Source organism: Gouania willdenowi, chromosome 8 (assembly GCF_900634775.1).
Source record: "Gouania willdenowi chromosome 8, fGouWil2.1, whole genome shotgun sequence".
Taxonomy (NCBI): Eukaryota; Metazoa; Chordata; class Actinopteri; order Blenniiformes; family Gobiesocidae; genus Gouania; species Gouania willdenowi.
This window is the reverse complement of record NC_041051.1, coordinates 24,286,380-24,314,022: the sequence shown is the minus strand read 5'-3', so window position 1 is coordinate 24,314,022 and position 27,643 is coordinate 24,286,380. Positions and strand designations below refer to the sequence as shown.

At 36.5% G+C, this 27,643-nt stretch overlaps 3 protein-coding genes across 6 annotated transcripts in view; 2 read left to right on the top strand and 1 right to left on the bottom strand.

Moving 5' to 3' along the window:
* The window catches only part of cacnb1 (calcium channel, voltage-dependent, beta 1 subunit), a 49,331-nt gene extending 47,742 nt beyond the window's left edge, over positions 1-1,589 (bottom strand). For all 3 annotated transcript variants that reach the window (XM_028454746.1, XM_028454747.1, XM_028454748.1), the window contains exon 1: positions 1,341-1,589. In XM_028454746.1, coding sequence (XP_028310547.1) covers positions 1,341-1,430 — 90 coding nt within the window. In that variant the 5' untranslated portion in view covers positions 1,431-1,589. The remainder of the gene's footprint in view (positions 1-1,340) is intronic.
* A 5,805-nt stretch (positions 1,590-7,394) lies between these two features.
* On the top strand, positions 7,395-11,173 carry rpl19 (ribosomal protein L19). Its single transcript, XM_028456099.1, has 6 exons — positions 7,395-7,436; positions 7,736-7,842; positions 9,534-9,656; positions 9,794-9,914; positions 10,005-10,115; positions 10,987-11,173. The coding sequence occupies exons 1-6, from the start codon at positions 7,432-7,434 to the stop codon at positions 11,108-11,110; spliced, it is 591 nt and encodes a 196-aa protein (XP_028311900.1). The 5' UTR covers positions 7,395-7,431; the 3' UTR covers positions 11,111-11,173.
* Positions 11,174-14,724: 3,551 nt separating this feature from the next.
* Positions 14,725-25,712, top strand: LOC114468388 (alpha-2,8-sialyltransferase 8E-like). Of its 2 annotated transcripts, XM_028455252.1 has the most exons (8): positions 14,725-14,880; positions 18,306-18,380; positions 18,690-18,758; positions 20,074-20,139; positions 22,950-23,088; positions 23,447-23,559; positions 23,642-23,734; positions 24,723-25,712. In XM_028455252.1, exons 1-8 carry the CDS (start codon positions 14,780-14,782, stop codon positions 25,210-25,212), a joined length of 1,146 nt encoding a protein of 381 aa, XP_028311053.1. In that variant the 5' UTR covers positions 14,725-14,779; the 3' UTR covers positions 25,213-25,712. The 2 variants fall into 2 exon arrangements, with proteins under 2 accessions (XP_028311053.1, XP_028311055.1); XM_028455254.1 differs by lacking the exon at positions 20,074-20,139.
* The last annotated feature ends 1,931 nt before the right edge of the window (positions 25,713-27,643 follow it).

Sequence of the window (27,643 nt, the reverse complement as noted above, 5' to 3'; positions counted from 1 at the left end):
CGAATTTGACGCGGCACTGAGCTGGAGAAGCCACGCCTCCAGGAAGCTCTCTGCCGTGATTGACATGTAAACAGACACGCCCACGAAGGTGAGCATTTCAGCATCCTTTGTGCAGTGCTATGTATGTATTTTCTTTAGTCTATGAACGCCCCACCCCCACACTCTGTCTCGTGTTTATAAAGCAGCATGAGTCCTCTGGCCCTACAGGTACGTCACCGTGCGGGGAGGAGGAAGTCAGTGTCCCGTCTATAGACACGCCCACTCATGAATATGCACAAGTAGACCGCAAATCAGCCTGTTTGCGTAGAGTTACTCAGAAAGTGACTTTTCAGAGACTAAAACTCTGGAAAACATTTGGGAAAATAAACCTCAAATACTGTGTTTTTGGGGGTTCTTAGAACAAATGGAGATGGGTGATGAATAGCAACGTATCCATAGGTGCACCACGTGACTTTAAGTTCTGTCAGTTGTATTTTAGCTCATATTTATTTTTAACTACCCCGCTAACCCTTTTATTTTAACCCTATCCCTAAAATGTTTATTTTTGTATGACATTTATTTTTAAAGGTGGAATTTGCCGTGTTAAATGTGTTAAAATGAAAAAAATTTATATGTCAAAAGTGGGATTCAAACCCACGTTAGCAAAAGGGAGAATCCTTAGACCACTCAGCCATCCTCACCCGGTGAAAACACAGGCACATTACGCTTATGTAGAAAAGGTCTGTATCTCTAGACACTTTCAATATTAAAACCAATATTTTAATTGATTAGAAAGCCCAACATAAATTAGATGATAGATATTTGTTTTGAGTGTATTCTACAGCTGATTTGGGACCTGTTATCATAAGAGATACTTATTTATTCAGGCTTAATAATTGCAATTGAATTTTAGTATTTGAGAACGTAATTGTAATTTATTTCCTGAGGATATATAAAAATAAAAAATAAAAAAAACAATTATAATTGTGGGAAACAAATCGGGTCACTGTAATTGTAATTGAATATGGATAATTGAAAACGTTGTTGTCATTGATAAATGTAATTGACCCCAACCCTGAGTGTTATAAACAGAAAATCAAGTCAATTGTGGACATGTGTCGTAAATTAGCACATGTGCTAACACACTCAAAACAATACATCTATGCTACCAATGTAACTGTGATGTCTAATAAAGCGTGAAAACGTTGATTTGTTATGGTCCATTGTTCAGAGTAAAGGCCGGACTGATGCTTTAAATCAATGCACGAGGCCACCTGATGGATCAACAACCTGTTAGTGGAGCTGGAGGAGCTGGAGGAGCTGGATGATGGAGGTTTGGAGCTAGTGTCCTCCTGTCCTACCTGTGTGTGAGGATGCTGGTCGAACATGTCCATCTGGATCTCCTGGGTCGAGGTCGAAGGCGTCCTGGACATACTACTTTTCTGTACCATTTGATTTCACTTTGTTGGAATCTAATCTCCGTTTGCTGTGTTTCTGACGCCGGTCCACACTCTCATCTTCAGCTCGTAATTGTCTCTGTTTGTTGTGTCACGGCTGGTGATGACGATAATCAGGAGAACAGCTGCCTCCCTCCAGCCTATAGCGTTACACACACGCGTCAAGTCAGCGTGATGACGCTCTCAGCATCCGCTTCCTGCACCTTCACAATAAAACACCCTTTAAAACAAAGTTTTTAATCACTAGAAATATGGATGTAGATGTGTGTCTTTATTATTGAATCAAAAACAAAAAAACAACAAAAACTGTTCAATCAAAAAACAAATAAAAATCACTTCAATAAAATAAAATAAAAAGAAAAAAGTCTTCAAATGCAATTATTTGGGTCTCGATTTTTTTTTTTTTTTTTGATTGATTGAAAATGTTTTTTTTTTTCTGATTGAGGTGATTTGATTGAAAAGGTTTTTTTTGTATTGATAATATTTGTTTTTTTTTACAACTCAAATCTCCCTTCATATAAAAATTTCAATTCAATTCAACTTTATTTGTATAGCGCAATTTACAACAACGACATCTCAATGCGCTTATATCAAAAGCACATTGAGACAGAAACTTTTGAGACAGAAAACTGTCACAAAAGTTATCTTCAAACCATGAAGAAGTCAAAACCTGCTCTGAAACAGTGTCATTTTTTAAACAAAAAATGAATTGGCGTCAGTTGAAGTCTTTACTCTTTTGACCAAAATGCAACTTTCAAAATTTAGTCAGCAGCACTATTTTAGTTATCAGAGCTGAAAGTAACAGATTACAAGTCCTCACGTTACTGTAATGGATTTTATGGTTAGTTATACTTTTTTGAGTATATTTTCAAATCAGTCATCTTACATGTACTCGAGTACGTTTTAAAAGAAGTAATTTGTCACATTTCTACACCTATAAATTACTGAGTAAATTCATATTGTGGAACTACAAAAAAGAAATGACCAAACAACAATGAAATGTATCACATCATCACCAGATTTAAACGTATAATGCACGGCGCTAAAACAGCATTGAATGCCAGTTATTTTCTCTGTTTTAAAGTTAATAAATGTAGCTATACTTGAAGTCCTGGGAATTTGTTTTGATTTGAATTGAATTTATTGATGTTATTTTATTTAAAAAAAAGAAGAAGAATTGTACATTTTGACAAACCTTTTTATTTTTTTAAATTAAGTTCCAGTTGTGCAAGATTTGGTCTCTTCCTTTTTAAGTTTATACATGAGATGTTTAGGAAACCGTGACAAGATTTATTACCAATAATAAACGCGGGGGACGAAAGTAACTAGTTACTTTTACTTGAGTACTTTTTAACTGAGCTACTTTTTACTTGTACTTGAGTATTTTATGTATGACTTACTTGTTCTTGTACTTGAGTACTGTTTAATTAAGTAACTGTACTTCTACTTGAGCATATATATCAGTACTCTTTACACCTCTGTCAGTTTTAGTCAAATAAATCTGTTACAGATATAGTCGAGTACAATTTAAAGCATAAGAGTTTATTGTCCCGCCTTCCATGCAAACAAATGCTAATTTTGATTGGATACTTTTCAAAAAATAAAACCTATTTGTGATTGGATTTCATCCCATGTGAACATTATAGTTTAGTTTTTATTAGGCGACAAAAATAACAACATATTTTGATTTAGTTTTCATTCACAGGTTTTTTTTTTTTTTTTTTTAATTATTATTAGCCATATAGTATTATTATTGTCAGTTAAACGTACGTAGTCGACGAAAACAATGGTAGAAAGAAATCCACAGTAGAATAACCACCAACATCCTGCAGCACTACCATTAGGCTAATGGTTGCCATAGAAACAACCCTTTAAATAGTGTGTTCAAAAGCAGCCATAGACTACATACATCTCACTGTCCAATTGGGCTGGTGAAAAAAATTAAAATAGATTAATACTGTTTAATTATTGACAATTATGAATCGATTACTAAATGTCCAAATATGGATTATTTAAATTTACAGAAGTCAAATAATTCAGCAGCTGACTAGATGATGTTAAATGGAAGATTATTAATCAGCAATAATTGAATATTGAATCGGAAATAGTGAAAAATCAGTTTGTAATCGAGCCGAGACTTCAATCATCCTAATCGAATCGAACGGCGAGGGAAATGTGCTGATAAATCATTTGGAGTGTTACTTTGCATGCTTTTATTTTGAAGGCATTGTTTCCCCCTAAATCCTGTGTTTCTCTGTATTTGAGTCAGTCTTGATTTTTTTTTTTTTTTGTTTCACTCTTTGCGCTTGACAGGCTCCAGCTGGTCTCCGAGGTCCACGCCCCACCGAGCAGACCCCACCTTCAGCCATCATCATCACCATCACCATCACCATCACCATCATCATCATCACAATCATCATCATCATCATCACAATCATCATCATCATCATCATCATCGTCATCATCATCACCATCATCGTCATCATCATCAGTCCTAAGCTGATGTGGGACTTCCACCCACTGACAGTCATCCACTGACTGTCATTTCACAGTTACATTGTTCCACTATCAGAGACTAAAGCAGACACTGGCAACAGGTGGCACGGAAACACATAAATGGACAACAAAAAATGCAGTTATACACGAAAATATACAAAATGACAAGCGAAAATATACAAAATGACTCCACAAACATAGGAAATGACAACACAAGCACACAAAACAGCAAAAATACACAAAGTGGCTTCAAAAGCACACAAATGGCTCAGAAAATGCACAACGCGACAACAGAAACACACAAAATAATAACAAAAATACATTAAAATGACTTCCAAAACATACATAAAGACACAAAAATGGCTTCAAAAGCACACAAAACAACATACATATATTTATTTGTATTTCCGTTTGGTTGATTAAATAATTTTTGACACCAATATTGTTTTGGTGTCGAAAAATGTTATTGTATTAAATATTAAGAATTTAACAAATTTGTTTGAGCAATCACTTAGGTTAAAAATTTTTTTTAAAAATCAGAGTTAGAATTCAGCAAAACTATTTCTGTAATAAAATGCAAAAAAAAATGTTAAATAATTCATTTAACTAAAAATGAGTTAGAATTTAAGTAATTTATAAATTGCGGTTAAGCTATTGAACTTGGGTAATATGGAATCAACTGTAATGGTTCAAATCTACTTAAATAAAATGAGTGCAAATTGTTACATCAAATTTAATAGGTTAGATTCTAACAGTTTCTTTGTTTTTCAGTACAAAACGACAAAAACAAATGACAAACAACTCAAATACACAAAATGGCTCCAAAAATACACAAAAGGAAAACAAAACCCATAAAAAACCCTTAGTTATTTTCTATGTTAAAGTTGAGATTGGACATTATTCAAACCTAATGAATGTGGCCCACAGGAGAAAATATGAATCATTGTTAATGATTAACTATGTCTCTGGTCTAAAGCCTCCTGATGATTAATAAACTGCTGTTTGTGTGATCTTCAGAAGTTTTACTGTTTGATTTGATTGAAAAAAAAAATTAAAAAAATTCTATCTATAAAAGCAAGGAACGTCTGTGTGCGTGCGTGTGTGTGTTTGTGGAGCAAATATCTCCCCAGCGTGGTATCTGATCAACCTGAAACTTTGTCAACAGTTTGCTCATACCCCGAGTGTGTGCATCTGTACTTTTGGAGTAATTTGGTCATTCCAAAACCAATTTAAAACCAACTTGAAATGACCAATCCACACTGTGGAACTTCTGTTAAACATTGTTTTTGAACACTGATGTCATCAACAGTGATGTCGTCAGAGTTCCAATCAGAATGTTCTAACTGATGATGTCAACAACAGTGACTTCATCATCAACACACACAGTAATGCTAATGCTAAGCTATTGCAGTGCGACGTTGTCTGTCTGTACACAGTAACTTGAAAAGTTAAAAACGGATTTTGATGAAATTTTCAGGAAATGTTGATAATGGGTCAAGGAACAGCTGGTTAAATTTTGGTGATGTTCTGGCAACCAAAAGAAAATATATAGATATATATCCCTTTCATTTCCCCATCCACACTGTGGAACTCCTGTTAATGTCAATATGAATACATACCTCCAACGGGCACTGTACTAGTAATAATAAATCACAAGAATGAGCAGATAAATTAACAAAACGTAGCTAAACAATCCACTTTGATTCCTCTTATTCCTAATACCTATGATTCATACTGTACCAATGGCAAACCTACAGGGTAAAACATTTTTGGATTGAGGTCCAGGCTCTTTGCAGGCCAGTCCAATTTGATCAGATCAAACCTTATCTTTAGCTGTATTCAGATCACATCTACACACATGCTTTGTAAAAACTGAAATAAACACAACTCTGTGTTGTCAATGGGATTAAATAGCAGCCAGAAAAGCACCAGTGGTAGAGGTTGAAAAAACAATACGAAACACAAGGTAGACAGTGTTAATCCCATGCAGTGTTTTTCACCCTTGTTGAGAACTAAGGGTGAACACTGCATGTAATTAACACTACCGTATTTTTATACTTATCTTCTCACCCCTTTTTTTTTTTTTTATTTAGTTTCTTCTTTTCTCTGTTTCTTGTTTAAACCTTACCACTGGTGATCCTCTGGCTGCTTTTTCATCCCAATTACAAATATGCTACATTCCAAGCTGTCTAGTGTTTATTTCATGTACAATGTCAATAGTCGGGGTCAAAGTGAGACGTATATTCAGATTGTGGGTTTGGACCCAAAACATGTTCATCTCTCATGCATTTCCTTTGGCAAGAATAGAGAAAAGATGTGCATTTGCTTTGAGGAGGGTTTGTTTAGTATGCAGCAGAGCATCATTAAATCACAGCTGGAATAAAACAGGCAGGGATAGTTTGATAGTTCATTTTTTTTTTTAGCTTTTATACAAATTCAGCATTGAATGCTAAATTTGATTGTAAACCTAATGACATAAATAATGATCATTATTGCTCTTCTCTAATATTGATTTGACCCTATAGCTCAAGCTATGATCGATCTATCTCAGTGGTTCCCAAACTTTTTTGTGCGCCATGCACCACGTTTGCATTATTGTCAAATCATGTGTACCCCCTCTACATATCATAAGTACGCTCTATATAGTTTAATCGTATGCTTTTTAATTTGTGAAACAGTGGGCGCTCCTAAAACCCTAAAAGTGTCTCAAATATTGGTTTCTAAGCCTTGGTCTATAAAATTCAAAACAATGGGTGGAATGTAAAGTGGAATTTAGTTAAACTCCAACTTTTATGTGATTACTTCAATAGTAAGTAAATAGTCTTCTTTGTAAAATCTAGCTAATTATTGTCTCGAGAGAAATAGTACTCTTAGTTTGTGGTGAATTTGTCCAAAAAAATAGGCTAAAAAGAAACTAACATTTCCCTGATTGTTTTTAAATTAATTGTTTAACTTTTGATAACACTTTCCAAGTGTTATTAACTTCTCCCTGCACCCTTTCAAACAACACATCATTTTCTAGGTTTGCCTCTTTATTTTTGTTCTTCCTTTGTATATTTTATTTATTTATTTATTTGTTTGAACCTGTTCGAATAAATAAATACGTTCGTATATAAAATAAACGGCGACGCAGGTAAAATCAAAGAGCTCTGGCGTTACTTGACTCAACTCCGCCCCCAAGTGTTTAAAAGGAAAACTGCATTTTAAAAATGACTATCACCCACAATGCATTGTGGCGGATTGGGTTGAACCACTATTTATTAAAAGGGAGGTATAGAGAGTATTTCAAGTAAAATTTATCGCACAAATTGCCTTAGCACTGTAGTAGTTTTTTCTCTTTTTTTCGAAAAGATTATTAGAAAAACTCGTGTTTCATCAGCTACTTATTTTGGCATTAGTTACAATAGAACAGCTTTGTATTCATAGTTGGACTCTCCTCTTAAAGTGGTAGCGTCCAGTCCGTTCATGAATTCTTCCTTTTTCTATTGAAGTAGCAGCCATGAGGTACGGCTTTATTGAACTGCTCAGAAAAACCACTTTATAACTGTGATAATGTATTGTAATCAACATGATGTCCCTTTAAATAGACCTATATTGTTTTCTCTTATATCTTGTATAACGCACGAACGTAACTTCTGAGACAAATTGCCGTTATAAACGTGGCGCGGCATGACACGATGTATTCGGCAGAGGGGCCATGTTGGCTCCACAGGAGATGGGCCTCTGCCGCTGACTGATATATGGCCTCTGCGGCTGCTCTCACTGTGCTGTCAGTAACCGTGTGTTCTCTCGGTTCTCCTCAGCATGCTCAGGCTCCAGAAGAGGCTGGCGTCCAGCGTCCTCCGCTGCGGTAAGAAGAAGGTCTGGCTTGACCCGAACGAGACCAACGAGATCGCCAACGCAAACTCACGTAAGCTCAACACGACGGTCCGCCTAACGTACAGAGGTGTAAAGAGTACTGATATATTCTACTCAAGTAAAAGTACTGTTTGAAATTGTACTCAGGGAAGCCGTGCACAAAAGGCCGTGGTTATTCATAGGGAGCGCTCCTCATTGGACAGTTTAGGTGACGTAATAAGTGCACCACGTGACTTAAAGTTCTGTTTTATTTTAGCTCATATTTATTTTTTTATAGCTACCCTGCTAACCTTTTTATTTTAACCCCAACCTAGGAAATACCCTAAAATGTTTATTTTTTCGTATATGTATTTATACATAAATATGTTAAAATGAAAAATATAATTGACAAAAGTAGGATTCGAACCCACGTTAGCGTAAGGAAAAATCCTTGAGTGCAGTGCCTTAGACCACTCGGGCATGCTGAAAACACATACACATTACGCTTATGTAGAAAAGGTCCGGGAAACATACGTTTGGATAGGCACTTTGTACATAAGATATTAAAGTACAAGCATAATGGAGCTCAGTTAAATAAGTTACTAGTTACTCTCACCAATTCCCCCCACCACATTTAATTTTGGTAATACATTTGAAATGGAAACTTTAAATGAAAGAGATGGTAATCTTGCACAGTTAAAACTTAATTTATTTTCCACAAAGTCATTTGTATAAAATAAAGTGTCTGGAGGTATGTTAAATGTAGCCATAACCCCTGGGACTAATGGCTACATTTCCTTTTCTACATAAGTGAGAAGAATCCTTCCTTCCGCTAACGTGGGTTCGAGTTCCGTATTTGACAATTTTTTTTTTTTTCATTTTAACACGGCAAATGCTACCTTTAAAAATACATATCCGACAAAAATAAACATTATAGGGTTAGGATTAGGGCTAAAATAAAAAGGTTAGCAGGGTAGCTAAAAATAAATATAAGCTAAAATACAACTGACGTAACTTTAAGTCATGTGGTGTACCTATCACGAGACCTAAACTGGCCAATAAGGGGTGCTGCGTATGCGTAGAGTGGCAGTCTATGGATCCGTTTAACGTACCCATAGCCACGGCCTAAAATAAAAGGTCTGGCAAAAATGTACTGTGATTTTTCTTTTAATAAAATAACACCAATGAATTCAATTCAAAATAAAGTTAAAAAAAATAATTATCAGGCTCTAATTATAGCTACATTTATGAATTCTAAAACTGAGAACATAACCGGCATTCAATGTTCTTGGGCACGGTGCATTATGTTTAATCTGATTTGGTTGGCTATGAAATAATTTATTTCCATTTGATTGTTGTCTGGTCGTTTCCTTTTTTGTACTTTCACAATGTCTGTTGATAACTTCAAAACAATAAATAATTTTCACAGTAACGGTTGGGTGTAGAAATGTAACAAATCAATTCTTTTAAAACATATTTAAGTACAAGTAAAATGACCGATTTAGAAATATCCTCAAAGTGGTGCAAGCACCCATAAAAGCAACTCAGTTACAGTAACGTGAGTACTTGTAATCCGTTACCTTTACCTCCGCTTAACACAAAGGTCTGCAAGTTGTTGGTTCGAGCCACCGTGGCTGTGTTTGAAATCGCATACTAACGTACAAAAGTGTAAAGCATACTAGACCAGTTGAGAACCCCTGCGCTAACCTGACGGTATCAGGCATCTGCCTCTGTGCACCAATTTTACCTTCTGTCTTTTTACAGGCCAGCAGATCCGCAAGCTTGTGAAAGATGGTCTCATCATCCGCAAACCGGTCACGGTCCACTCCAGGGCCCGCTGCCGCAAGAACACGCTGGCACGTCGCAAGGGAAGACACATGGGAGTCGGTACGTGAAGCAGGAAGTGAATAGCCTGGGTATTACATTGTTGGGTTATGATGTAAAATGCAGAAACCAAATTAAGTTCTCCATTTTGCTCATCTATCATCGGTCCATTTGCTAAATGCTCCTATTTCTGTACACAGGTAAGAGGAAGGGTACAGCCAATGCCCGTATGCCAGAGAAACTGTGCTGGATGCGTCGCATGAGAATCCTGCGTCGTCTCCTCCGCCGCTACAGGGAGTCCAAGAAGATTGACAGGCACATGTAGGAACCTAATTTCAATAAACCATCTTCCTCTCTGTCACGGAAGCATAAATAGTGCTTTTGATGAATGGTTTATCCTTTGTCTCACAGGTACCACAGCCTGTACCTGAGGGCCAAGGGCAACGTGTTCAAGAACAAGCGCGTCCTGATGGAGCACATCCACAAGCTGAAGGCAGACAAGGCTCGCAAGAAGCTCCTGTCGTACGTAGTCTTCTTTAAACAGTCTGAACATGCAACAATGTCATTTATCACGTCTGTGATGGTCATTAGATTAGATTGTACTTTATTTTATCCCATATTGGGGAAATTCACATGTTACAGCAGCCAAAGACGCATCATCCAGGTCAGGTTGATTCTACCAGCTTAGTTTAGGCAACTGAAGTTCAAGATTTGCCTCATTCAGTTTAGTTAATGTCTGATTTGTTCTGATTAAATTTTTCTTTGTGATTTATTGAAGCCTCAGAAAGACATAAGTGAATTGTAAATGTCGGCCTTAGCTAAAAATTCTCCAACCAATCAGTTGAACTTGCATTAAACATTCAAATACAGAGCCTGAACTATTATACAAGCCCTTTGTTCCTTTTTGTGTATATAATATTCGTTAAAAACACAAATCAAATAAATTAAAAATTTTAAGTAAAAATTATAAACACTCTAGGAGGAGTTAGCATTTAAAGATGATGTGGTTTGCCCAAAAATAGTGCCAAACTTAGCCCGCTAAACTCAAAATAGTAGACTTCCTGTTGAATTTTGGTTATGGGCTAAAATTACAATTTTGCTAGTCACGGTCTACTGCATATACCTATTGAATGCCATACAGCTAGTTTAAAATTCTCACGAGTCCTGAACTTTAATCAAAAAACTACATGTTACACAAATTATAGTCTTGCTAAATTTCATGAAATTGTTTTCCCGGGAGGGCCTCAAAAATGCAAGTTAAGTGCCAGAAAAATAAGCAAAATCCTTATGGGAACAATAACCACATTTGCTGCTCAGACCCTAATGAAATTTCATAATGTATTTATCAGTTATGACTTCTCTGTTGGTTTGACCCTCTCCTTCTGTCCCACAGCGATCAGGCTGAGGCTCGCCGTACTAAGACAAAGGAAGCACGTAAGCGCCGTGAGGAGCGTCTCGCTGCCAAAAAGGAGGAGATCATCAAGAACTTGTCTAAGGAGGAGGAGACCAAGAAGTAATCAGGCTCCATGTGTCCTCTGCCTCCAGTTTAGAGCGAATAAAAAAAAGTGTATATAAAGACACTGCCAGTGTCCTGTCCTTATTAGCACAATATTCATAAAAGTCTCTTAGAAAGTAAAAAAGATCTTAAGGCTGTCATTTGTTTTTCATTTTGTAATCTAAGCATTTGGGTGCAGTGTTTACGTTTAAATATGTCTCATGTTACTCCTTATGCTCATTATGTCACATTCACAGAAGCTGTGGAAACAAGATTCCAACACGTAATTACATTGCGGTACATGTTTTAAATTGTAGGTGTACAGTATATAGTCCCATAGTTTGTTTGACAGCAAGTAAGACTTGTTCATCAAACCCACAGACATTTCCCAGTACCGGTTACTGACAGGCCCTCAGGTGAAGTGTGCTTGTCTTTGATGTTTAATGATGATCTGTACCTTGGGATTATTGCACGGCTTCTACTGAAATGAGTAAATGGAAGTTCAGTATTTAACCTGTGAAGCCATTGTCGTCTTAGTAATGTGAACAGATTAGTATATTTTCTGTTTTTTAAATTTGCGCTTTACCTCTAATTCTTAAGAGGTAAAGCACAAATTTTAGGTGTTTAATTTCATTTCATTACCCAACAAAAATGACTTAGTTTTTTATATGGATGGGACGAAGCTACGCATTGACTTCGTGTGTTTTTTTTTTTTTGACTTTATGTAATCTGGACGTACAGACATTTCGTGACGCATCCGGTGTGAACGCAGCATTACACAGGGTCAAGAGAAGGAGCAGAGGGTGTCTGTGCATTGATCCATGTGCGTAGAATTAGGAACAAAGTTGTCTGTGCGTTTTCCAATCTGTGTGTCTGTATTTTGATCCGTGTGTGTAGAATTAAGAAATGTCTCCAATGGTCTGTCACTTGGTACCAGCGACAACTGCTGGTTTCTAGCGGTATTGCAGGAGTTACAAATTTAAGAGTTACAGAACGGATTCCCCAAAGTGTGTACAGAATATTGCAGTTCAGTGACACGCAAACAGAAAGACTGGATTACGCACAGACAACTTCGTTTACAAATCCTAATTCTACACACACGGATCCAGGTACAAACAAACAGATTGGATTACGCGCACACAAATAGTTTTGTTACGATAATGGCCCCGTACAGAAGTCCTGGTTCCTATCAGAACACTTTGAATTACAACAGGTGTACTGTGTGCTACTTCATAGCTAGTGAATAGTCCAAAGGGCTACCAGTTACAATTTTGTCGTCACATTTTAATTAAACTTTTGCAATTGTTTCATTTTGATTGTTTTACAGGAAATGATCATATTCCTATTTTACTAGCAACTTTAAATAGTTATATAAATATGTAGTACGTTTACAATTTCACCATTTGTCATATTTTACAAAAATTACCTCGGCATTTTTTTTAAAACATCTTATCACAACCCATATACCAAATCTGTGACACCTAAAAACATTTGTCAAAATGTTTCAATGAAAATATTTACTTGAAGTTTCATCAAACTGATAATACACTGTCATTATCATAGCACGGCGCCTGTCAATAGTATGAATAAGGTGTAATAATGTAGCGACTGACAGCTTAATGACATCCTTCATCACAGCCTTATGTATAAAACTTCAAGCAAAGTGTTACTAAGGCCCGTTGATGTAATCTGTATTTATTTTTCTTGGTTTTAAAGCCTGGCAAGTAAATTACATTTTAAATGGAGCTCGGCCTGAGGGAACATATGGTCCACACGGGCTACCTGGTGCCCACGAGCACCATGTTGGTGACTCCTGAATTACAATTTGCTCATTGGTGATTATGGATTTTTGACCAAATGAAGCCAAAAAAAAAACTCCAAAACAAACATACATACTGCAGCTTTAAGGCAATAAATGACACATTAAAATAAATGAACTAAACTAAAAAAGTTGTATGTTTTTTTTAAGTATTTCTTCTTTCTTTATTCTATCATTTATTACGTACTGTATTTATTGAGCATCTGTAAGTAAATAATTTCCCCCTGGGATAATTAAAGTACCTGATTCTCTTTTCTCTGGGGTTTAGAGCAGCATTCATGGTCATACACATCTCGGTTGATAAATGAAGCCCAATGTGTTTTTGGCTTTGTTTATATTAAGATTGAGTGGTAAAATGGGACAAAAATGTGTAGATTGTTTTTTTCTTGTTACATCATCTCTGAAAATATTTCAGGTTTGTTTTTGTTGGTTTGTGTCAGTAATTATTGTCCTTTTTCTCTTATACAGGGACACCGTGTCTGACATAAACTTAACAAACTTGAATTCTTTCCTTAGAGATGTAAAATAACCTGGAACACTAATCTGCATGTTTTTGTCCCATTTTAATATGCAGTGTTAATGTCAACAAAGCTACAAACACATTGTGTGAATGGGGTTTCCACAGACAGCTCCCCCGCGTGATGTCATCAACTCATGGTGCTTTGCGGTAAATCAAGAATGTAATCAAGAAAAATATTGTATGGGTTATTTTTGAAAATGCATGAAATTAAGAAGGTGCATAATGAGGGGTTTTCTAATCTGATAAATACATTTAGAGCAGGGGTGTCAAACTCATTTTAGTTCAGGGGCCAAATACGGAGCAGTTTGATCTCAAGTCGGCCACAGATTTTATGCGGGAAAGCAAGTAATTTATAACCAAGCAATAAGTGACAGATATCAGTCCCAGCAGGATCTTCACTTTGAAATTCCTAGATTTTGTTACCAATTTCTATTTAATTAAGGGAAATATTATGTCATAATTTGAGGAAAATTGAAGGATTTTGTAAGAAATTTTTATTTTTTCAGTTGTTTAACATTAAAAATGATTGCAATCGTGCGATATAAGCACCGGGAAAACTGTGAGCACTTGCAAATATTGTTGATTTCCATTTTCACAATTAATCTCGCTCATTTTTATTTTCTGCTGTGGGCCAAATTGGATGCTCTGAAGGTCCGAATTTGGCTCCCGGGCCATGACTTTGACATGTAATTTAGAAGTTTTTAGGGTCAGGCTTTTTACCATACCAAACCCTGCTGACGCACACACACATTCTTTGGGCTTTTCCAGGTACACAGAAAAAATTCCCCCATCCCAGTTGTCTCACACCCACACAAGCTTCTCTGCACTTACACACTCAACACACACACATTCCCCCTCTGCATTCACATGAACACACACGCACGATACATGACATGCGTAACCTGCTACGACACACTGCTTGTACTTTTTATTTTTATTTTTTTTTTTAGAATGTTTATCTTTACATTTGAATAATGTGTTTATATTTTCTTATTTTAGGACTATTTAAGGCTTAGTCTTTGTGAAAGTATGAACACAATAATAATGAAATACAAATATGACATAAATAAAGATTACTAGGTAAACTAAACTACCAGTAATAAAAATAACTTTCGTTGAATTATGGACTGTTTTAAACCATACTGATGAATTATCAGTGATGATGTCATCACACATTTTCTATATGTTGCAATAGGTAGTTTTGCACCTATGCTGAGCCTGATTCACTGGATTCTTTGGCTTTCTTCAAATGAAAGACTGACTGACTCTTTCTAGAGAAGCGTTTTGAAGAGGGGTTAGTTGAAGTCTGACGCCCCTTCAGTTCAGGTGTTTGAGTGCTGGTTTGTAAAGGCATGAATATCAGAAACCTAAAGCGGGGGTTTGCTGGTTTTACCCTAACCTTTACATTGGGACTCTTTCTGTTCACTATCATCTATGATGGCTTCAACAGCAAGTAAGTACATTTTCATTACATTTAAATTCGTTTTTTTTTTTTTTTTTTAAGTGTAGGACTGCAGCTATCATTAAGAAAAATAAAGAGGACTATTGTAAATACAGCATCCTCTATAGGTGCTGATGGTGATATTACATTTCACAGTAATCATAACACATACTCATAATAAACATCTGTATTAAATGTAATGTGTGAAGTCGACTGGTCTATTCAACAAACCATGTTCCCACATCATGGAGGACTTGGTTTGTAAAGAAACATGTACAGTAGCCTTGCACTAACTGTAGACAGTAGGCTATTTGTAACTATCTGCACATTAATAAGTAGATAGAGATTAAAGATGTTGCTAACTGACTATTATCCTTGTTGACCACACTGATGTTTCCTTTATCGAGCTGTCGACTCGACTATTACATGACGTTTTTCTAGAGCAGTTCAATTTAAGCACAAAAATAATCTACAAGGTCAAAACATTGTCTTTAAAATATTGTGTGCCTTGAATATTTCTCTGAAAAACTGCAGTACATTAAAGAATCTCAGGATGAATTATAGAAAGTAAATCACATATCAATGAGCTCTAGAGTCAATGTGTGCCATTTTCAAGCATTTCTTTAGTTTAAAGCTCACAAATATTTGCACAATTAACAAGCCTACAGGCAAAAGCAATAATTTCGATCAATAATCAATGTGATCAACAACCGCATGAAAATGGCAACTATACAAAGCCACAAGAGTTACTGTTCAGCTCTCAATAATAACGTCTTAAAGCATCACATTTTAATTGAACAGTGAAATGGAGAATGAGATAGCCTCCTGTTAGTGAACACAAAATAAAGCTTTCACTACTTCATCATACAAACGGAGCAGCAACGCAATCATTAGCAGGTAGTAAACCATCACGTTAAAAACACCTGCAATTAAATACACTCTTTTCAAGGGCGGACACACACACACACACACTTTCTTACTTGTTCACAGTGTTGGGAAAGTTCAATTTCTACATGAACTAGTTCAAAGTTCAGTTCACAAATGTTAAAGTTCATAGTTCGTAATTCAAAATTTTTAACAAAATTCACAGTTCCAAAAATGAACTAGTTCATTAGGGGTGTGAAAAATATTGATTTTGCGATATATCGCGATTTTTTGGGTGCCAATTTTAAATCGATTTTTTAATTTAAAAAAATATTTTTTTTGTATTTCGTTATTTATTTATTTTTATATTTAATCAATATGTTTGTGTATTTGTGCAATATTTCAGTGGTGGTTACAATGCTTTCAATGTGTTGCAATGGTTGTTTGATGCACTTGATTTTATGATGGCAGTGTGTAATGCCTGCAATATTTATGTATGCACAGGCATTTTATTTTCATATAATCTGTTCAGATCAGTGCTTAAACTGACACAATAGGATAAATTATAACTTTTTCTTATTTTTGTGCTTTGTCAGTAACTCAGGGTGATTTATCCTTAATGTTCTCGCTTACAGTTGTGACAATGCCGTCATTATGTTGTCATGGTTGCTTTGAGACTTCTACACAGTAGTTGCACTTTATTTCATGACGGCAGTGTGTAACACTGCAATTTCCTTTTTTTCAGTGAAAATGTGCAAAAACACTAATAATAAATAGGATGTTTTGAAGCAAATAGTTTTGACTCAATTTGTCCTCTGAATGATCAGTATCTTCTGATGAACATATACAGCAACTTGATTTTTCATCTCGACGTTTAATTTTGATATTAACTGGGTAGAATATTGCATCGTGACCCAAGTATTGCGATAGGTATCGTATTGCAACATCTTTGCCAATACTCACCCCTATAGTTCATAGTTATTTCTTTCCCCAATATGTTGCCGCAAGCTATTATCTTCAGAATACTGGCATTTCCCCATTGTTGCCACCCATTAAGTCAACACTAGTAGCAAGTTGCAGCTTCAACCTTGCTGCTTCAATTGTTTTTTTAATGAGGAATTATTAAAACAAAAACCATTCTGAACTGCAGTATACTATTAACAACAAAGTCCAGACGATGTGTCGACATAATTCTTGTACTAACACAAACACAATATGAAGTATTAACCAGGCTGAGGGAAGAAACTAAAGATGTACCTCAAAGTGCAAAACATTATTTATCTTTTCATTAAGTCTATTTTCAGTTTTTTGCTTGTTTGCCCAAAGAAAAAGAAATGTTCTAAAACTTGGGTCGTAAAAGTGCAATATACAGCCCAAATGAATAAGTAAAAAACAAAACAACAACAAAAAAAAAAACAATAACTTAAAAAGAGTCAGTCAGAGTCCAAGGTCATGGATAGTCACTGTCCAGTGAGTAAAAATATCTTAACCGAATGAAGATCTGTCACTGGTTACAGTGCACATAAATAACTAAAATAATAATAATTCATAGGAAAAAAGTCTGAAAGTGTGCAGGGCCAAAAGCAGTGTTACTTCCTGTCCAGCCTGAAAACCCCTTACTGTATCTGAATGAAGATCCTCTGTCACTGGTCACAGTGGTCTCTCCCTGGTGGATCCCTGCCGTTCCTTGCTTCCTGTAAAAACAAGATATGCTCATTAGAATAATATCACCAAGACAGAACTATTATTGAGGCTGGGTATTTACTGTGCTTATTACCAAAGCATATTAATTAGAGAATATAATCACAGTTCATCCCGATGACCACCGATGCTGAAGCCTCTCTACTGGAGCTCTTGAGGGCAGCGCAATGTTGCTTCGCAGCATGTAGCAATTCTTTGCATTTTGATGACGCATGCATCGGGGCCAACTCTGTTGTTGGCAGATTGGCCCGTTTACGTTGTGCTTTAGCCGGGTTTTCACCTAAGGCTCTATGGAAATCTGGCACTCTCTTAAACAAAGTTAAACTGTGAGAGAGCGCCGTTCACATACGCCAGAATGAGCGCGCTCGCAGTAACGTTCAACAGATCAAATACAGTACGTTCAATTCACGTTCGGCCAAAAAATGAACGACTTCTTGAACTCGTTCAGGCACGACACTGCCGATTCAGGATTACAGTTACTCGTAATTTGTAATCTGGTTACGTAACGCCGTTACATGTAATCCGTTACTCCCCAACACTGTTTAGCCCTTATACAATGTTCTTGTTCAATGTGAGCTTTTCAGTGGGATTGTTTCAAAGTCTCTGGAAAAAAAAAAACAGTTTAATGCCAATGAGACTTTTTACCTCAAAAGAAATAATAAAGGTTAAGTGGTACAATGGTACAGATTTATATTACTTATAAGGAAGACAGCATGATTATAAAATCACTGTTAATACAAGATTATACTTGTTAATTCACACACACAGCAGCTTCAGACAATGAAACAACACATGTAATCAAACAATGATTTAACGCAAATTGCCTCAAGACAAAAGCTTTTAATGTATTGTTTTATTCCTCTGACTCACAGGTCGACTGAGTTCAAGCGATGGGTTCCTCTTCTCAAACAAGCCAATGTGACCTTGAACCACTGTGATGACTCCATGTAAGAACATATAATGCTTTAAGCTGCTGTCCATTAAACCTGTTGATCCTGCTAAACTCCATTTACAGTGAAGATTGTACCTTGTTTAACTTGGTAAAAAAAATGAAACTTTTTTATTTTCAAAATCAACTTCTTTTGTTCAAAACATTATTGTTAGCTTAGCCTTTTGTTCCATATTTTAGCAGCCACAGTTGTCTGGTTATTTCTTCATTTATGTTTTTGTGGGTCCGTGTATTGTGGAAAATGTTTAGATTGTAGTGATAGAGTTTCCTGTTGCTCTTATTACTCAGAGATTTTCTTGTCTTACAGGACAACGATGAGGAAACAAGAGGTCCCTGAAATAATTCCAGAGGATGTAGTGTTCTGTAAAGGCTGCAAGTGAGTGTTAAGATACTGTAATAGACCAATCCGGTATTTCAACTACATATCCGTGAGCTTTAGTTTGCAAAAATGTCACAATTACTCGATGTGACTAAATGTTGGTTCCGACCAAGTAATTTGATTGGACAAGAGACATTCCAAGATTGCTGATATAGAGTAAAAACGGCTCTGGAAGTTTTTACAGACATTATTACTCCGCTGTTCAGGGTTCTAATAACCGTTCAACTTTCAGTTAGGAAATGTTTACGTTTGCCTGGAAACAGTCTCATCTCCCTTCTAGTTCAAGACCCATTTGTTTTGGCAGAGCCAAATAAATGATTAAATAAAAAAACAAAACAGGAAAAATGGGATGTACATGGCTGTAAATACAGCACTTGGAGATGCAGATGTGATCCACTTTTATGTTGGATACGTTCCTTACCGAGGGACGAGACCCTGAGAAACAGGCAGAGAGGATCAGGGAGGAAGTGATTCAGGGTAAACTTCTGCAGAAGCCAGCAGGAAGGAAGGTGCATCAATATATTGTACAAAATAAAACCTGATTCACCAGGTCAGGTAGAATAATTTCATTCTTTTGGATGAAACTTCCTGAGAAGATCTAGAGTAGACTGTGGGAAAAAAAAGACAAGGCATTACACAGCTTTTTAGAGAGGTGTGTAGCGTGAGGGTAGAGAACTACTCAATAAATAGGCACGTCAAAAGGCCAGCGTTGGTACATTTTTTAATGTATTTTAGCAGTGAAAACTTTGGTGGGCAAATGTACAACAATCAGGTTCATATTGGCTCTCAGATTTAAAAAAAAGAATATTCTTGATTATTTTAAACCTTTTAGGTGATTGGTTTGGTGGTGGGTTTGGATATCAAAGAATAGAAAACAAACATTTTTAACCACTTTGGTCAAAAATATGGAAGCTATTGAGAATTTTCAGTTGAATGTCTGAATGTCCAATATCAAACTAACTGGTTGTTGGTTTCATTTTGAGCAGCTGAAATCTGCTCTTGCTTTGGAGGAACAATCAGACACTTTTGGACCCAAGTTGCAAACCAAAATGCAACAAATTCATCCGTTCGATTGCCAGTAGCTGTCAACCTTTGTTCTTTGAAAAATTATTCTCACTGCTGCCCTTTGTTCTGTATTTCTAATGTCTGTCATTGTAGAAAGCCATATTTGGATGGTTGTCATGTTTGACTGCTTATCAAAATGTAATGCGTGGTTGAAATGTCTGATCGGTCTATTACAACTTAATCTTACAGAACTTTCCTGTTGTCAGTAATTATTCAACAACTGCATGTATTTCTATTTGTTTTAAAGGGAGATCATTGCCAAAGTGTCAACATACTTAGCAGAACCCTGGAAGAAGCAGAATAATAAGTTAATGTGAGTAACGTAAGAGTCAAAGAGCTATTTATTCTAGTTTGGTTAATATCCCAAACATAGTAATATTGTTGGTATATTTCATGCAACTGTGTAGATCAACAGATAACTAGGGAGCTTCGCCTTCTGGCTGAGCTCTCTCTTCACAACAGACCGGTTAACTGCAGTTGTTGAGATGTCGTCATGACCAGCAGGTCAAACTCCCTCTTCTTCCTACATTTACTTATGAACAATATCTAGAGATACTTGAGCTCCTTCACTTGAGGCCAAACCTCTCTTGTGACCTGGAGTTAGCAATAATCCATCTTCCCCTGAACTTGATTTGGGCCGTCAAACTGCCTCATCATTACATTTTAATTGTTATTTAGAACTTCATCAGCATTTCTGTTGTGTTTGAAGTTTGTCTTCATGGCTATGAACATTTTAACTTAAATTGTCTGGCTTAAGTGTAGGTCAAACACGGTGGCCACCATTTTGCTCACTTCAGACCAGTGTTCGGCCAATTACTATAAAAAAGCAATTGGTTATATTTACTAGTTACTTTCCTCAAAAAGTTATTGAGTTAGTAACAGAATTACCTGTTCATAAAAGTAACTAGTCACCAGGAAAAGTAATTATTGAGTTACTTTTTGAAAAATTTTAAAATTGAAATTGAATTGAATTGAATAAGTACTGAATTAAATGTATTATTTACTGGACCTCAAACAACAACTGGTAGACATACTGTAAGATCTAATTCTATGCCTTTAAACACATCTGCAAACTAATCTATCACGTGTGTGCACTCCACTGACAAGACTAGCCTTACTAAGTACAAAAGATTAGCTTCACTAAGTACATGTTGAGGCAGGCTTTTAATCCTAAAATGGGAGGGACTGGTTTTTTGACAATGTCAAACTCAAATGTTCCTGCAATGTCTGTGTGTGTGCATTTTAAGGTGCTTAAAAAAACATAAAACATTGTTTCCTGTGACTGGAAGATAAACAAGGGATTTTTAATGCTTCTCAAAAACCACACACAGCAACCTTAGCTCCATGGCGGCCAATCGCATCGCAATGTTTTCCCTCGATGCAGAAGTACAGTTGGCCAGGTCCTGACGCAGTAGCATATATCAGGCTTAACAGTGTCACAAGTGATTAAAGACGAGGCTCAGGTGTGCGCAGGAATGCACTCCCATTCCCCCTCCTACAGGTGAGGGGGACTGGTCCTCCTGCACCACATGGCCCACAGTCTACTTTCTTTTTTCCACAGGATATTTAGAAAATTAAGGACACCCCATCCTAGTGTTAATTTTAGTTTTAGTCTTAATTTAGTCATCAGGACTATTTCAGTTATATATATTCTATATATTCCAGCTTGCCCCACCATTCAGGCAACAAAAGTAGTTTTGATTGGATACTTTCCAAAAAAGAAAGCTAGTTTGCATTGGATTTTGTCCATGTGAACATCAACGATTAGTTTTTATTAGTCAAAAAAAATACAATAAAAAAATATATATATATACATACATACATACATATATTAGTGAACTGAAATATTTTATTGGTTTAACAATAGTCTCCTTGTTATATTTGTGTATACGTTATTCTAGCATTTTTGCACATTTTGACAGAAACAGATTCCATACATGAAAAATCTAAGAATCACATACACATCACATGCACATCCAGCATTAAAATAAGCTTCTTATCAAGTGTTATGGAAATCTTCGAGCATACACTATATGTCTGATGAAATAAATTCAAAATAGACCAAACTATATTTTGTGGATTTTATTCCAGAGCTCTGGCATGAAAAATGGGTAGAGATGAAAAGGTCTTGTGGGGAGAAAATGAAAAAGTGGCAACACACAGTAACAGCAAATATTTCTTATAAGCTGGAAAAGACAAAATGATCAGAAAGGCTGCTATTGGCTAATCACACTGAAGAGGGGACGGGAATACGTTTTTGTTAATGTTATCTGTGTGCTGACACAAAGAGGGAATCTTTGTGGGAACAATACATGTTTTGTGAACTTGTCTCAGAGAGAGACATAACACTAGGGAAACGGAGCTCTGACATGAAGGAAGAGAGAAATATACATATATAAGTATCTATATTGACATCTTAAAAGCTAAATAAATTCTACCATTACACACGCGTGAGCTTTGCTCAGTTTCTGCCGAGGGAACAGAATGTTTCTGCAGAACTCCCTTTAGAATGTAGAACAGCTTGAATTACAGCTTTAAATCCAACTACATTTGTTTCTCAGACGTTTTCTTTGACAGTACCAGGGATTAAACACAATGACCATGACTCAGTGACATCAGCACATTGGCAAGACAGTAAATACATTGTTTAACAAAGCTGTCACAAAGCAGAAAACAGGGTTGTATTGTCTCTGTTTCCTTTATACGCTAGCATGAGAACACTCATTTTTACTAGTATCAACTTATCACTTCTTTCTTTGAATGAGCAGACAACAAATGGTTGTTTAACACATTCCCGGTACAGAACAAGTTTGTCCAAATCATTGACGTAGTCTTGAAAAACTTGAAAGAAAACATACTTTAGTTGCTGAAATGTATTTCAGTTAAAAAAAACAAGTTACTGTAAAGCAACTTTAGTGGGTCTCCCTAACACACACACACATGCACGCACACAGATGGTCCACATGTAATTCAACTGGGTTAAGAATAAATTAGCTGCAATGTTATATCAATATATTTTACATAGTTTTCCTTTACATTTATTTTTTTAATATTTTGGTCGAGAAGGAAACGTGCATGTTTTCTGTTTATGGTCACCGAGCTTTAATCTCTCCGTCTTTCCAGCTCTGAGCTGAGGAAGAAGGGCCGTGGCGCTGAATTAGCCATTGTTACTAAGGGCAACACTCCGCTCACATCAAAGATAGTTGACCCTGAGAAGAAAGAAATGACGGTGTCCCCATCTCTCTTCAGTACTTTTCCAAAGGTATGTTTGATTGTGTTGAGAACACATTTGGATTCACACATTATGGAAACAATACTGATAATGATACTTCATATTAGTACGATACATTTCTGGAAAGTTAAACAATCTTAATGCCGTGAGATGAATTAACTAAACACAAAAAAGGAAACACACACAAAACAACAACAAAATTCAACAAAATAAGAGAAAGATATATGGTTCCTGTATTAGTTACTCTAAATGCTGATATGAATGTTGATAATGTGAACCTCGGCTCACACAATCACATTTTTGTGCCCTGTACTGTGATAGAAGCTGGCCATCTCTGATGTTTCATGTATGAGTTTTATCATTATTTTTCTGCTGTGGTTGATTGAAGGAACCCCCATTCACAAACCAAAAGTTTGACAGTTGTTCTATAGTGGGAAACGGTGGGATTCTGAACAACAGCTTTTGTGGGAAACAAATTGATTCTGCTCAGTTTGTGTTCAGGTGAGAAGTACTTGCATTCTAAAAACTGGACTGATGAGGAATTAGCTTAGTGGTTGTGCTGACTTTTTATTTTGTTTTCCAGGTGCAACATACCTCCACTGACAAATGGATTTGAGATGCATGTTGGCAACAGGACGGACTTCGTGACAGCAAACCCGAGCATTTTAGTTCAGAAGTAAGCCAAAACAAAGTGAATTCAGTACATGAAGTGAATTTTTAGATGCCAAAAACCCAACAAACATACGTATTTGGGAGTGTGAAAGGATAAACCACACACACTGTTAAGTTGTAAATAAAAAAAAAAGTGGAAGGGATTGGAGATGTTTAATGTAAGCAGCACTAACGGACATTGCATGATTGAAAGTGTCAGACAGTGATGTCGTCTCACTGTTTACTGTTTAAGTTGTGACAATGTGATAAAACAAGTTCTAAATGTGAGGAACCCATTTCCTGTTCCTTATGTTGAATCTGGTTCCAAATTCCAACGCTAATTGTGAAAAGGCCTGTTTTTTTGTTGTGCTTTTGAAGAGGCCAAAAAGAAGTTACGCAATAGATGCATAGAGAGATGCATAGAGAGATATTAGTATAGACTATAAGCAAAATGTGCACTTTTTGTTAAATTTGCTCCTTATAAGGAATACAATAAATACTTTGCCTCTAGTACCAATTGCAGCTACTAATTTACTAATACAATTTTTGATAGAATTTCTAGTGCTGCAGCTATCAAATATTTTTGTAATCGAGAATTCTGCCGATTTTTTCATCGATTAATCGAGTAATCGAATAAACTACACTTTTGTGTTTGTAAACAACTATATCAATAGTGTGTTACGAAATAAGAAAAAACTCTTAAAATGAGTAAGCAATTGTCAGTTATTCCTCAAAAATCTATTCAAAACTTCCACAATTCAACTTAATTGTAAACAAATGCCATGGCAAAAATGTGTGCAATATGTGCAAGCCTTTAAAAAAGCAAATGGTTACAATGCAAAAAGGTCAGCATATTGACATTGTCAGAAGAAAGGCTTGCTCTACGCTTTAAAGCAATGTTCCCAGCAGCAGAGAACAAATGCTTACATAAAGGAATGAATCAATTGATGTCAAAAACTATAAACCTGTATAAGTTGTGCTACATTATATCCCATGTTTCTTTTTGCCTTTAGGTTTCATTCTTTACAAAAGGACACCCACAGATTTGTCAAACATATGGAATACTATGGTAACTCCTGGGTTCTGCTTCCTTCCTTCAATCACATTAGTCAGGTGGAGGTTTGTCTGCGGGCCATCGACATACTTAATTACACGAGAAGCCCTTTGAGGCCGATTTTTTTAAACCCAGTGTATGTCAAGAATCTTCAAGGCATCTGGAGAGCTCATCATCTGAAAGAACGTCGACTCAGCACTGGGTTTATAATTGTTAACCTGGCCCTGGAACTCTGTAACAGTGTGGATCTCTATGGATTCTGGCCATTTGGGATTCATCCACACAATTTCAAGCCTTTAAAAAATCATTATTATGATGAGAGAAAAGCAAATAAGAGGTACCACGCTATGTCGTCTGAATTTGAAAATTTGTTGAAGCTCCACAAAAAAGGAGTGCTGAGGATTCACCTTGGAGACTGTCAGCCTCAACAATCTAAACCTGAATGTTGAAGTAGTAGCAGCCGGACAACAGTCAATAGTACAGAGATCCCCCCTTTTTTCAAATGGTTGTGGTGTCTCTTTGTAAATAATCAATATGTCAAAATCATACCAGCTTGTGATTAACTTTCTTTTCTTTTTCTGTGGTTTAAACAAACAAAATATAAACTATACCATTTAAAAATAAAGAAAATGCATGAAATACAGGTTTGTAAAACCAGTAGACACTGTGAGTCCATATTTAGTTACAGTAAGATTTGAACAAAAAGGGCCTGTACTACGAAGCTGGATTTCCTCTTAACGCGCAAACTTCTGTAATTTATCCTGTTCTACGATGCTGAGTAACTTCATACCGGGCTAAATCACCATGATATCTTAGGCTGAACAACTAACCTGGTTGCCTGGTCGGGAGAAGGTTTTGTTCTGGATAAGATCTGAGTGAGTACAAAAGTCCCGCCTCCTGACCAATCAGGTCTCTTGGAAAATGACCTGCCCATTCTGAGAAGATGCTGGTTGGTGCAGATCTGACATCTGCGTTTAGGAAAAAAAGAATATTAATGGATAAATGCAATTCTTTCATTTACCGATGACGTCTTTTAGGAAAGGTATAGATTTACATCTGATGGACTCTCCATACGAGCGGACAGATGAACCCATTCATACATGTACTATGGTGACACTGACAGCATTAGCAGGAACATACTACAGTGAAACTATGCACTTTCATCCCAGTGTGTGTACGATAAATTGAGGACTATTTGAATGGAAACATGTCTGTACTGTCATAAAGTGAAACTGATCAGAGCGCTGTCTGTTTATTTCAGTTACTCTGTATTTCTGATTGTTTTGATGCTGCAATCTCCACCCCCGTCACTGGAGCGGGCTTGTCACCTAGTTGAAATCACCTGGGTTAAGTGAACGTGTTAATAACCTGCTTCGTAGTACAAGGGCTCTGTGACTGTGAATGTTTGGTGAAACCTGCTAATGGAGAGATATCCAGGCTCCTTTGTTATCAACTCTTACACAAGGTGTTTATCTGTTTACATTCCATATCTATTGTGAACACTTTGTATCATCCAATGTGTATAAAGTCCAGAGGAGAAATTCCCCCCTCGGGCATTTTATCAGACTGAGATTGCTCCCTTCTTTTTCACAAGAAATTGAAGTAAAACAATAAAGACAATAATGTTCTGACTCAAGACCTTTGTTTTCTACAATCGGGGATGCTTAGCACATTGTAAATTGGGAAAGCAATGTCGCTCTCGTCATATTTGCGCTTTTTTGATGAGATTTTTTTTCTGTCACATTTCTAGTTTTTATTTTTATTCATGTACCCCCTGAGAATTTGCGGCCTAGTGGTACCAGTACCCCACTTTGGGAACCTAGGACATAAGACAAACATAAATAAAGAACTAACAATTAAAAGTTAAGGAAAAACAAGTTTGAACAGGTGGGTTTTGAGGAGTATCTTAAAGTTCTGTAATTAGTCTGTGTTCTTGATGGGTTATGGGAGTGAGTTCCACAGGGTGGGGTGGAGGCAGCAAAGGCTTGGTCCCCCAAGGTTTGGTGCTTAGTGCGGGTGATGGGTATGAGGAGGTTGGCCAAGGCAGAGCGGAGATGGCGGGAGGGACAGTGTTGTTGGAGGAGGTCGGTGAGGTAGGGAAATGCAAGGTTATTGAGGAACTTGTAGGTGAGTAGGAGGAGCTTGTAATGAATGCGATATTGCACATATTGAACTTTGAGGTCGTGGGTCTCGGTATTCCCAGGGCTTGGCCACGTGGAGAAAGGAGAAATGTCCGACATGGTGGACAGATTTGGACGACCTCATACCCATTGTTGTGCACTAGAGGGACTGAACATTAAGGGTTTTAGTGACTAAACCAGGACAATTGGACTGCCATTTGTTTTATTTTATTTTATTTCTGTAAGAACAAATACAAATGTATGCATCTTAAAGACTGAAATTGTGTTCATCTTTTGGAAGGTTGATTTAAAGTCTATTCTTTCATTTGGTGATTGAAGTTGTTTTGTTTTTATTTTTATTTCTCCTGACACTGTAAATTGTGTGTTTACAAAATTAAGGTTTTGTTTTTCATGTAATTTGATGTTGAGGTAAATACGGAGTTGGTATAATGCACTCTGGCACTGAATAGGCTTCCTTTATTTTGTTTTGTCATGATGGGTGTCTTCACGGTAGCTGCTTTACTGTAGATGTGCTCATAGGTGGCATGAGAACATGATGCCTTTTGGACAAAGGTTCTGAGGTCACCACCATCTTCCGAGACACATTTTAGGAAATGAAAGGGGTGAGTTTGTCACCAGCTAATTGAATTAAACTGACAGCTGCTAATGGGTTAGACATTCATTTCATCAAGTGTCTGTAAATGGACTTGGTAAATGGACTTGATTTATATAGCGCTTTATCACCACACTGAAGCAGTCT

Coding starts and splice junctions, on each gene's coding strand:
- rpl19 (XM_028456099.1), top strand. Junction 7,843..9,533: donor GATCGCCAACGCAAACTCAC/GTAAGCTCAACA, acceptor GTCTTTTTACAG/GCCAGCAGATCCGCAAGCTT. Junction 9,657..9,793: donor GGGAAGACACATGGGAGTCG/GTACGTGAAGCA, acceptor TTCTGTACACAG/GTAAGAGGAAGGGTACAGCC.
- LOC114468388 (XM_028455252.1), top strand. CDS start 14,780: ATGAATATCAGAAACCTAAAGCGGGGGTTTGCTGGTTTTACCCTAACC. Junction 18,759..20,073: donor GTGTTCTGTAAAGGCTGCAA/GTGAGTGTTAAG, acceptor TTTGTTTTAAAG/GGAGATCATTGCCAAAGTGT. Junction 20,140..22,949: donor AAGCAGAATAATAAGTTAAT/GTGAGTAACGTA, acceptor CCGTCTTTCCAG/CTCTGAGCTGAGGAAGAAGG.